This window comes from Rhagoletis zephyria, unplaced genomic scaffold (assembly GCF_001687245.7).
Source record: "Rhagoletis zephyria isolate East Lansing unplaced genomic scaffold, Rhagoletis_zephyria_1.1 Rzeph_scaffold_01137, whole genome shotgun sequence".
Lineage (NCBI taxonomy): Eukaryota > Metazoa > Arthropoda > Insecta > Diptera > Tephritidae > Rhagoletis > Rhagoletis zephyria.
In genome coordinates this window covers 104,292-117,204 of record NW_016158221.1, presented here as the reverse complement: position 1 = coordinate 117,204, position 12,913 = coordinate 104,292, and the positions used below count along the sequence as shown (strand labels likewise).

The following is a 12,913-nucleotide window of genomic DNA, read 5'->3' as shown; positions in this document are numbered from 1 at the left end:
AATCTAATATTGTCTGAATGAATAATTTGAAAAAGATTTTCGTGTTGGCTGAACTGCTCTATTCGGCCTTTTCTCAGCTAAGAAGTGCGAATAAATATTTATTTTATTTAGAGGTTATTTGCTTTCGAGCGTTTTTTGAAAATCTGCTTGCAGCAACACTTGATTGCTGTTTGTTGATTTTTTTTTTTGATTTTCCGATATTTTTTTTAGCAAAAGATGTCGGTTTTTGCAGGCAAGCGCAATTTGCGGGTAGTGTAATTTATTTATTTTTTTAGTGGGCTGAATAAAATACTTTTTTATATTTTTTTCTTGGTTTCTTTTTGAATTGAGTTAGTGAAGTGAGTATGGTATAAGAATGTTGTTGTTGTTGTTGTTGTTACAGTTAACCTGTTTGCACGCTCTATTGCATAGCAAACACTCCGGCCTGATGTACTGGACTGTCTTCTTGGAGCAGAGGAATGCCTAGAAATTTAAAGTTTAATGTTGATAAATGCTGTAGAATTCTGTTTATAAATATATTTGAAATTAAGATACATATATACTTATAATTCTAGGAAATAAATTTTTTAAGTTTAAACAATTAAAATCAATACTAAATTCTCTATTGATATAAAGTGGCAAAAAACCCTACATAACTGTTATATTGTTTTTGAAATACCATCCATATTAGGGTGGTCCTTAAAAATATCAACATCATGGGATATAATTTAATAATTAATTTATGCGATTTTTTAAAAAATATAATTTTTTAATATCTTCATTTTGTGTCCTATATAAAGTTTTGGTGTTGAAATTTTTAAGGACCACCCTAATACATCTCAGTAATTTTATGGAAATAGTTCTACGGCATTTCTGCATATATGTATGTACATAGTATTTATGTATGTATGTATGCATGAGTTGTAGAAAGTAAATATCTAACGTTTTGAATGTATGCATGTGTGTAGATAAAAAGACAAGAACCCTCCTAGCTACCATATATTTCAATAGGGTTCCCAGGGAAGGGAAAATATCGAGAGTCTTCAGAGAGATTCAACAATTTTAGAAAATCTGTATCTTTTTTTTCAGAGAATTTACTTTATTTTAGTGCAAACTTTATTAAAATACAGAACTCGTTTATTTGCGGTACTTGCAATAGTCATTTGTGAAAGAAAGATTCCGCTATGGTGTCAGGAGTAAAGATATTTTGAAATTTTCTTATTGACTGTCAGTTTTTAAATACATTTGCTCATATGTGTGTGTGTATGTTGGTTGACTGATAGACAGTAATTAATAAAACATGGTCCCGATAGCTTGCGCTGGAGACGAGATATTTTAGAGATCTTACACTCGACGATCCTGCAATACGCTCTCAAAAGCTCGTTTCTCTCTTTCGAAAGACTACTTAATTATACTAAAAACTTAAACGAAAATTAATTTGAAAAAAATTTAACTAAAAAATGTAAAAACAAAAAAATTAGCTTCTAAAAATTAAATGACATTAAAAAAATGTGTTTCTTTTAAAGCAATAAAATCTAAAAATTAAAGAAGATTAATAAAAAAAAAAAAACTAATTGAAAAACGAAGAAAAAATAACGATAAAAAAAAAATATTTTTCATTTTAAATAACAGGTATAATCTAAAAAATTTACCAGAATTAAATTAAAAAAGAACAAAATGAAAAAATGTAATGTAATTAAAAAATGAAACAAAGTTAAATGAAAATCACAAAATAATTTTTTTTTTATTAAAAATAAAATAAAATCCTTAATTTTTCTCTAAATTAATTTAAAAATAAGGAAAAAATAAAATATTTTTCAACGTTATTGTGGCTTATTAACATTTTATTAATTTTTTATTATTATTTTTTTTTTTATTATTTTATTTTTTTCTGTCTGATAAGGAGATGTGATCTCCGAAATATGTAGCTGCTATAACTTCTACCGCTTAGACTTTGTTGCTTTTCCAATTTTTCCTAATAAACAATTGTGGTACTAAGCTCAAAAAAATATTTTTCATTTTAAAACCATAAAACCTAAAAATTAAAGGAAAATTAAATAAAAAAAAAAATTAAAAAATACTATAAATTTAAATACAAAAAATAGAAAAAAATTCGCTGCCCGAGCACTCGAACTTCGGATCTCTCGAAAAAATTATATGTGCACATCGCGAGATCGCGTGTAACGAATTCTTTCAAACTATCTTGCCTTCTGCCTTTCACTTGTTATACAAAAGGCCTTTTTTTGGTACAATTTCCCCGTAAGTTCTCTTCTTTCGAATGCCCTAGCATTTCCTATAAAGTGATATGAAGCTTAAATTCTTTTCTAAAGTTATGTTGATACAAAGAGATTTCTTTAACTAGCTTGAACCCTCCAAAATCTCCTAGACACAACAAAAGACTGAAAAAGAATCTCATACTCTCAATTGGGTAACTCAAAGAATGTCTTTCATTATATGAATGTATGTATGTATATATGTTTGCATATTTCGCTTATGAAAGTGACGGACAAAACTTGTATACTAAACTTTATGCTGTATTGTGAAAGCTCCAAGTTGATATACATACTTGGAACAGTTCAAAGTTTAAATAATATCGAGCCCTAACCGCTAAAAAGATATAAGCGACGTTTTTTTAACATTCTATTTTTGATACAGAAATGCATCTAGATCAGTGATGGGCACCGTCTTGCCCGCGGGCAAAACTCTTTATAAGCTTTCTATACATTTTATGTATTCGCGTGCAGAGTAAAAGCTCTCTCTTTCCATCGCTGATCTAGATCAGTGATGACCAGAGAGAGCTTTTACTCTACAGAGAGCTTTGAAGACTTCCGCCCGCGGGCGCTGTTTTGAACATCAGTGATCTAGATGCTTTAGGAAAATTTCTGCATAAAAAGAAATTTTGAAAAAAATGTCTCTTACATCCTTTTGCCGGTTAGGGCTCGATATGTTAACAGATTTAGGGGTCTAAAAGCGCAATGAATTACGAAAAATTTACCACACTTATGTATAAATATATAAAAATGTATATATCTGGTTTTAGGAGGAAATAGGTTATACAACTGTAACTGAGCGTTTAAAAGCTTTACCACAAATAAATATTGTTTTCATTAATGTAAAAAGCGCTGTTGAACAGATTTGAAAATTTAGGGGAGCAAAAAACTGCTTAAATTTGCATAGGAATGATTATAGCCGATCTAAAGTGTCAATAAAGCTAGCATTTTTAAGACTTGATTTTTTTTTATTTATCTGTCGAACAGCTCCTTTTGCATTAGTGATGACTATAACCTACAGGTTTATCTTAAATGATGAAAAGTAACCACATTACTAAATTTAATTTGTGAACTTGTGAATGCTCAAATTATACCCACGAAGCTATTTGTTTACACAATCTAATGTACCCATTATCTACCATGTATGAATGTGTATATATCAGGAACATTCCTACACTAATGCCGGATTTCCACTAACTATTCCCTGAATAAAGTACAGTTTATTAAGATAATAGCGGCAGAAATATGAAAAACCGAGTTATAACCGGCAACTACTTCCTCTTTTGGAAGCATTGACTGAGCCGAATAACTGCTTCATAAATGTTATACCCGGAAATTTCGTTCAGGATCTCTTTTAAACTATACTAAAGATTTTAAATCCAAACTATTACGTATTTTGGAACACAAGAAGTAATAAATGGTATTAATTAAGTTTTTCTTATTTTTATGGTAAATTTACATTATCCCAAAAACTTTACTTTACCAAGAAAATCCAGTGAGATTTTCCAAATGGCAAAACAATTCTTTAATTTTCTAATAAGAAAAGTTTTTTATCCCCAAACATTGTAAATACAATTTTTATTACCTCATTGCTTTGTGGAAATACTGTATAAGTGTATTTTTTACATAGCGAAAGCTTTAATGCTGAAATTACACTAGACATTGGAACGCCAAAAAATGTGTGTCATCTAAAAAATGTTAAGAGCTTTTTTATTTAGCGCTCAATTTAGTCATACAAATTTTTGCAATTTCAATGTCTAGCTGAAATTTGCCGTTAAGTTTTTGTGAAATCTGTATAATGCCGAATTTTCATCAGGCAAAAAGGAAAGACACGAATATTATTTAATGCAAATTTTCCATTAAAGCTTTTGCCATTGATTTGCATGTGGAAATCCGCCATAAGATATTTGTTGCGAAATCCATGTAAGAGTTTTTTTACATACTAAAAGCGTTTAGATTTTTCTTATGCCGAGTTTTCACTAGGCGTGGAAATGACGAAAAGGATATGCCATTTAAAAAATTTCATTTACGAACAGACTTAAAACAATTAACAACACAAATATGTACACTGGCCGAAAAGGTATTGGCACCGTTGATTTTTGACAATATTTTTCACGCAGTTTCTTCTATACAAACAACATTTTCGAAAATACTTTTTGAATAATTTAAACTTCCATTTTCTATACTAAAATTTGATCGGCTACAAAACTGCATACTCAAAAAAATAAAAAAGTACCAAAAAATTGGATTAAGAAGTTGAAAATTTATAGAATTTTGCCGAGTTGTGCATAAAGTTTAAAAATTATATTTATATATTTTTTGTTGTAGTATGAGTGCACCACATTTTCGGAAAAAATTATCGGACAAAAAATTAGTAAAAAAATAATCGCATATCTTGTGGAAAGTTCTCTGTGCCAATACTTTTTTTCCGGGAGTGTATATGCGCAACTTTGGCATTAATTTTTTATTACCACAACGCCTACAGAAATTTTGGAATTCGACTTTTTAGGGAGTCTATATAATGCCGAATGTCCCCTAGGCAACAAATAGGAAATAGGCAATACTTTTTTTTAATGGCCTAATTTTTTATTAAACTTTTGACATTTACTGTGTTGTGGAAATCCGTCATAAGGCTTTTTTACGAAGTCTACGTACATACGTGTTTATACATATATTGAAAAGCTATAAAATTTTTCTTACAAAATTCACGTTTAGCAAATGCGTTTCTACTCAGTGAAAGCTCTAAGCCTCCGAACAAAGCTAATGCCAAAAAACGGACTGCATCTACTTAGTACATATGGATATATTTACGAACTCTCTTTTTTCTCTCTACAATTATCGAAATGCATTTATTCAGAAAATGTTTTGAAACCTACACCATAAGCGACGACATTATACACACAATAACAACAGCACAAATGTTCAAAAAGGTGGATAAATATTTGAGCTTTCAGGTGGTTTCAATCCGCGTTGATACAGCTGAAAGTATGCTGGAAGTGTAGAATAAGCATTACAATTTACATATGCATGTATGTGAAAAAGCTGGCCAAAGTCAAACCAAAAGAGGTATGTACACAATAAACTGGTGATTTTTTCGTTCGTTCCTTTGTTTTCCATAATAATATTAGTAAATATAATGAAAATAAAATTCCCCATGCTTACGTGACGGATCTCATAGTGCCATTACATCGTCGCCTCCCCCTCCACCAGTATCGCCCAAATTATTTTGTGAACCTATATTATTTTTCGCCAATATCGTATCCGTATCCACACAACCTTTGAACCGCATTTTCGCATCATCACCCACATAGACAGTCTTCTGGCAGAGCAGCAGCACCAGACACGAAACGACGAACAACACCGATGGCACCACCGAGGCAATCACAAACTGACGATAGGTAACCTCCAAATCGAAACGTGCCACAACAATCTCCTTCTTTGAGGGCGAATAAAAGCAAGGAAAACGCGCGCGTGCATTATGATCGCTGCCATCGCGGCCGAAATCCTTCAAGAATTCCTTGCACTCATCCATCAGCGTATTCACACAACCCTCTAGATTTATCATCAATTTCGATTCATTCGAAATGGTCAAATCGAAATCGGGTGGCGCTATTTCGGGTGTCGGCACCGAAACAGATATGTGCAAATGACTCAAATAAGTGAAATTCGTCAAATCGGTGAGCATATTGTGCTCAAGCGTCGAACCATTAATGCAATCCACGGCCTCAACGCGATCCGATGTATTCTTAATGAAATAACACGATGCCATCACAACATTATCGGCCGATTCGTTCCACACCTCCTCTTTCGTTTCGGCATTGATGGCATTCTGACACTGCGACAAATACACTTTATCACCGCTTAACACTACAACATTCTTATTGCGTGTCGGTATATCGACACAACGCCGATCACAATTGTAGGGGGTGCGTATCTTACGACACGTACCACGATTACACGAATACAAACCGTTTATATCCATACAATTGATTTTCCCCCGTCGACCCGAACACTTAACCGGCGAATCGCTATTCTTGAAAACACACTCAAATGCATCGGTTATATTTAGGCATTGACCTTCGGTACAATTGAATGTGCCCGTCAAATTTTTACACTCATCATTAATGCAACGCGCCTTATCGGCGCGGTCCTGATCGATGCCATAGCATGTCTTATTCGCCGAATTTGTACAATTCTGGAATGTGAGATTGGTGCCGTTGCTGCGCAAATTTACATAGATTTGTATGCAGGCGCCGGAGGTCTTGCTCAGACACCATTCACCGCACGAACCCCATTCGCAATTGTCCTTGTTGACGGCGCGTGTGGTGGTGCACATGACGGGCGTTGGATCGATGCCGCTCTTGAAGGCGCGAGTCGATGGCATATAAATGGCGACAGTTAGATAGACTAGCGCCACCGAACTGAGCACAAGCGTCATTTGACACACACAAATGGTGCCACAAATGCGCTGATCCTGCGGTGGGACGATAAGGTCCTCGCTAGGCACCTTTTTCTTACCCATTGTGGTGGTGGTGGGCTGTTGCTAGTGAGTGAGACGAAGCGCGATTCACGCTTGGCAGTTAGTATGAGCAGTTTTTAGGTGAGCAAGCGAGTTTTTGGCTGACGTTGCCTTTGCCGTTCTGCTTGATTGTAGTTTGTTGGCGAAGTTTTTCAAAATTCTGCTAAGTTAAGTGACTTAGTTTTGATTTCTGATTTAGCGTTTTTTATTCCACTTTTTATTCGCACTTAATGTTGGATGCAAGCAACGCTTTGTGCGCTAAAAATTTCTACAATTCTCTGGCCACCGTCAAATTCCTTCGCCAAACACATTCGCCAGCCACCTAGGCGTGGGTGTACAAATCGACAGCCAGTTTGTCTCTATGTATGTGTGTATATGTATTGCCTTTTAGCACGTTGACAGCTACAATGTGTTTTAGTTAGCTGTCGTCTCGCTATCGATTGTAGCATATGTCAGTCACACACAGCTAAGCGCACAAACACTAAAAAAACTCGTGCGATTAATTCCGATAGTCGACGTTGGATTAAAAAATGCTGGCTAAGCCTAAATAACACCGCCACTATACATTAAGGTGTTTTTTAAGTGATTTATATAACTGACTTTTTTGTTGTTGTATTTTTTTTTTTTGTATTTTACTTTTAGTTTATTTTCATACTTTCACCCTCACTTCAGCGCATTTTAAACAAACATCCTAGCCGAGTTTTTTGATGGTCACGAAAAATGTTTGCAATATTGATTTTTCCTAGCAGTTGGGCAGCGTTGGCTTTTCGCCTGTGTTTGCTTGCGTGTTGCGCTAATTTTTCGTTTTCATTGACAGTCATAAATTTTAATTAAGGCGCTGTAGCCAACTTACGCAGGCAATTTTTCGGTCACTCGGTCACAGCGAATAGGGGGGGCGGGGGGCCTCCAGCAGCCGCATTCGCATACGCAAAAAACGCTCACACACCCATTTATGCACACAAATTGGTCCACGCAATGTAATACAGGCCAATTCGCTGTAGGTTAACTGCCACTGTGCCACTAAATTTGCCTGGTTTTTTTTTTGCTACTCTTAGTTCAGCTGCACTGAAGTATGTCCTGCTGGCACATTATTGCACGCCTTCGCTGCCTGCCTTAAACACAACTGGCCACATTTTCTTGCACTTTTTATTGATTTAATTCAAAATCAGCTCCTGTTTTTTATTAAATTTGAGTTCGCTTTCTCCTTTTTTTTCTATCAATTAGAAATCGTTTTCACAACTTCTTCAACCGTTTCAAGATTTTCGTTTTCGTTCTTTGCACCGCTCCGACCACGGGCAATATGAGTATGTTGTGTGTATTGCAAACTGGCCAAATGGCAGCCTAAAAGTGCTTATCTGCCTATAAGCCTAGCACCATACATACAATCCTCTTAAAACTCTAATAGCGTTGAGATTTTTGGAGAGCGGATGTGTGGAGGCATGTATGCTAAATGGCAGAGAGCATACATAGCTGAGAAATTGCTGGGCGAAAGCTCCTTCGAAACTCAAAAGTAATTTTTGCACAAAATCACTAAGCATGCGCGCGCACTTTGCTGCTAACTCGGAGTACAACGAAAAATAAAAATCGATAGCAGCATTCCTTCTGTATTTGCTGATTTTTTTTTTCTTTTTTGAATTCCTAGCATTTCGTTGCTTGTCATGCTGTTGGCAGTTTCGTTTACTCTCTGCGGCGCTTACCTCTGTCTACATAGTCTTGTCAATCAATTTTTTTTTGGCAGCTTGGCACTGCTTTACTTACTTTTTACTTTCTCGTACAACTTTTACCCCGTCCCCACCCAACTTTGCATGACATTTGGCAATATAGACGCTTGGTCGTTTGGCAATTTTACTGGCTTGCGTGCTCTATTTTTGCATATTTTTGATTGTTCACTTCTTTCGTTTGCTCCCTTCATTTTATTTGAAGTAGTGCGGTATGTGTGTTTTTTTTTTTTTATTGGGTCGATGCTTGCGTTACTAATTAGTCATGTAGGGACCGTCAGCTGGTTTGTGATGTTGTTGAATGAATTTTGTCTTATTAGAAAAAATACATAACTCTGCTGAATAATCACTAGCCAGATTAGATTAGGTCAACGCGTTGTTACACATGTGAGCTAGGTGGCCTAAAGCTAAGCAAGTAAGCGCGTATGCCACCTTGAGCAAACTAAACCGCTTGGTCTACGTGGCCATGACTATGCACACCTCGACCATGAATGTTCTTGGTGTGATTACATGCATTCCTTCACTGTCTATTCTGCTTGAAAAGGAGACCTGCTGGTGGGCCCTACGGCTGCCTAATGTAATCAGCATGAAAAGTGGGGCTTGAATGCTCTAAAGCCATCCCAGGATGATCCCGCTTTTACTCAACCATACTTCAGGCGAAAGTCTTTTGAATCAAAATCTGTGTCCTTGGAAGAACAAATGGGGTCAATTTAAATGTACTGGCAGGCATCACTAAAAGTCCTAGACGCATTTAGAAGTCATACCAAGGCTTGTAGACAGTTGTAGCCCACAGCAGGAGCCCAAAATAGAGTGAGACTGTGGTGGGACCGCGGACATGAAGAGTTTGTAGGAAACAAAAGGGTTGACAGTTTCACAAAACTTGGAGCCTAAATGCGCTTGCATGATGCCGAGTAGAACTACTTAGGATCTTCGAAGATTCTCACATTGTTGCCCACTGGCGGAAGTAAAGAGAATGAGGCAAGCAAAGAAATTCATAACTCAAACGAAAGATTGCTTGAACTTAGCCGGTAAGGTCTTAGCACTCTTGCAGCCTACCTGAGAGAACACTGCAAGCTGAGGTAACCATTTGAATAAAATAAGGCTTTCTGCAGAGAGACAGACTGCTGGTTTTGTGTGCTGGTTCTGCACCTCCTACAGATTTGATGATCGGTCAGAGTCAGTTCAAAGGCATGCGAGACCAGCAGGTAATGCCTCGTTAGAGAACCAATCAATAGCCAGCGACTTCCCTCTTGAGGAATAGCAGAAACTAAGCTCTTCACATAATCCTGAACACTTTGAATCCTGTATTTTGGGCCACGACTTCTGCGCCTTGAGGATCATGGGCAGCTCGAGCATCCGTTCACTCACTTGTGTGGGATACTTCCACTATCAGCATCCGACAACGCATCTTATTTGGCAAGCCTTTCGCTCTCAGTTTAGGACCAATCATAAAGCAGGCCATTTTTCGGGCATTAATACATTGCAGAAGCTTTGACGATGTCGAATGAAATTTTAAAGACTTTGGGTGTACCCGAATCGAAAATTCTACGCATAATCTGAAGGCCACAGAAGAAGATGGAACGACTAACTGTACGATCGTTACCAAGTGCAGAAAACGTGTATATATTTGATAATATAAACTAGTCCAACCGCGAAGAGGAGAAGGACAATTGGCAGAAATTATCTTTTCTCGGTCCAAAGGCACCCAACTCATAAGATCCCTAACCTCTTAAAAACGCTCTCCCCTTTGGACTCTTAGTGGTGCCGTTTAAACTTTGTAATACGTTTTTATGGTCGCAGGCACAAGTTAGCTGATACGGTGAACAATTTGATGTTTTCATGATTAATTCTTTATAGAATTGCCAAAACATTGCCGTTATTTTTCGGCTACATGCACAAAAACCCAAACGAAGGTATTTGGTATCAATACCACTGTGCAACAATGAAAATGGCCTTGGCTCTGGGGCGGAATTATTTCAAGTCTTGGATGAGAGACATAGATCCATACAGTACATGGCGTATGAGTAACCCAGTCGAGATGAGAATGTTACTCATACGCCATGTACTTACGTTCGATTTTAACTTTTCCGTGATAAATGGTAGGTCAAATATGAACCTTCCACTTTGATTTTTTAAAACCTGATTTCAGATTCATAATCAGCAACCCCAAAACCGCATAATTGTAAATTTTTAAGCGAATCTAATCGGTTTTAATTTGTTTGTCCGCCATATTGGGTGCGACCTTACTTGTCTAAGGATTAAATTCCTTCGAAAAAAAATATTAACTTTAAAATTACACTGTAGAGACGTTGAAATGATACACAAAAATGCCGAGAGAAGTAAACTTAATTTTGGGTCGTAGAATTTTTCCAAGATATTTTGATTTTAGGTTAACATTTCCAATGGAAAGAATTGAAATTTTAAGCGATATTTCTAGCTCTCAAGAAAAACGAAAAAATCATATAAAATGACGCACAAGAAATGGACAAAACATTTCTATTAAAATTTTTTAAATCAGTTTGCAGCTCTCAAGAAAAAAAAATGCTTGTATATTTATTTCTTCAAGAAAATTTACAGCAAAAGCAAAGTGATTTTTTAAGCAACAGAAATAATGAAAAATATTTATTGTGATTTTTCTTGTGAGCTGGATTCTAAGCTTCAACATAAAAAACATTACTTGTACGCCATATGTATGCTAGTACGGCCATGTGCAACATGGCGTATGAGTAACAAAATTTTCTGCTACTCTTTCATACAAAAAATTATTACACATTTTCATTAGACCACTCACAATGTGTTTATTTATCATTCTATTTGCATTGTTAGTAGCTGTTTTTTTTGAAAAGAACAGGCTTTAATAAAATTTGTTCTTTTTATTTATTTTTTCTTGTTAAAGCTTGATTTTTTTTTTTCAAAGGAATGAAATATTGTCTGACATAATATTTTTTATATAGGTACTTACCAGAACTTTCAAACACTTTTCGGGGAAAATGTTATACTAAAAAATATTGAAACAACCTATTTTACATTTTACCGACCCCGTTGCGCGAAATTATCGTATGTGCCATTTTTTCCAAAAAGATTTTGTGATGCGAATTTGTTCTTCTCCCCACAACGCATCACTTGGTAAAATATTGAGCCCTAACCGCCAAAATAACGTAAGCGACATCATTTTTTTTTTCAAAATTATTATTATTATTTTTTTGATGCAGAAATGCGTCTACATAGATGTTCTAGGAATATTTCTGCATCAAAAAGGAAATTTTGAAAAAAATGTCGCTTACTTTATTTTGGCGGTTAGAGCTCGCTATTGTTACGCCAAAAATTTACTGTACATTTTATCGTATGTTACAATGCATTTTTTTGCTTGTGGGCGAAATTATCGTGTGTGCCACAAAAAAGTATTTTGCACGTAGTAAAAATAATAAAACCAGTAAATTTCTCATATAAAAATTTAAGAGTACCTATGACCGGATCTAAACCAAATTAGTATGGGACCACCTATGAGGTACCACCTTTCCTTGAAAAGAATTATACATCTCGGTCCAAAGTTATGCGATAACCTANTAAAGGTATAAAAACGCTATCCTGTAAAATTTGGCTTCGCGCAAAAATGTCGACATATAGACTATATAATATAGCACATAAAGTTAGCAAAGCATGAACTATGTATGTAAGTAGTCATGAACATTGACCAAACAATTTCACTACATGTTGGAAACTCGTCGAGGCCTAACCGCCAAAACAGCGTAAACGAAATTTTTAAAAAATTTTTATTTTTGATGCAGAAATATTCCTAGAGCATCTAGATGCATTTCTGCATCAAAAATAAAAATTTTTAAAAAATTTCGTTTACGCTGTTTTGGCGGTTAGGGCTCGATGTATTCATTGTATTTATGTCACAAACCATCCTTTTTTTATACGCCAATTTCCGTATAACGCACATACTTGATGGATAAAAAAAAAACTGAAATTGCAACGCGATTCCGCGTCATTTCATTAACTCAAGTGCACTAACCTGCTTTTGTGGCCTCCTGTGTTTGTGTGTGTTTCCCTCCAACCGCACCTACTTATTTAGGTAGGTACAATTCTTTCACTGTTTACAAATTGTTTTTCAACTGTGGTCTATTAGCACGTTTATTTGTATGTACATATGTTTGTCTATATGTATGTACATACTTATTTATGTACATACGTGCAGGTACATGTGCTTGTCTACTGCTAAACTTTTCCTTTTCACCACTTTGGCTTGGTTGGCCTCCTTTCGCCGTTTTAAGTTGTTATTATGAAATCATTTCTGGCACACACTTTTTTTTAGGAATTTTTGACAATTGTTTACAGTTTCTTTTGCGGCCAAAATTCACTAGTTAATTGCTTGCTGCACTAAAGTGCAATAAATTATTATAATTTTTTTTGTTGGAATATAC

General features: G+C 35.4%; 1 protein-coding gene across 1 annotated transcript; it reads right to left on the bottom strand.

Annotated features, from left to right (window-relative positions):
* Positions 1-6: 6 nt before the first annotated feature.
* Positions 7-8,058, bottom strand: LOC108362901 (uncharacterized). The gene is made up of 2 exons (XM_017616053.1): positions 5,412-8,058; positions 7-462 (listed from the first exon to the last, which is right to left on the bottom strand). The coding sequence occupies exon 1, from the start codon at positions 6,769-6,771 to the stop codon at positions 5,422-5,424; it is 1,350 nt and encodes a 449-aa protein (XP_017471542.1). The 5' UTR covers positions 6,772-8,058; the 3' UTR covers positions 7-462; positions 5,412-5,421.
* Positions 8,059-12,913: the final 4,855 nt, after the last annotated feature.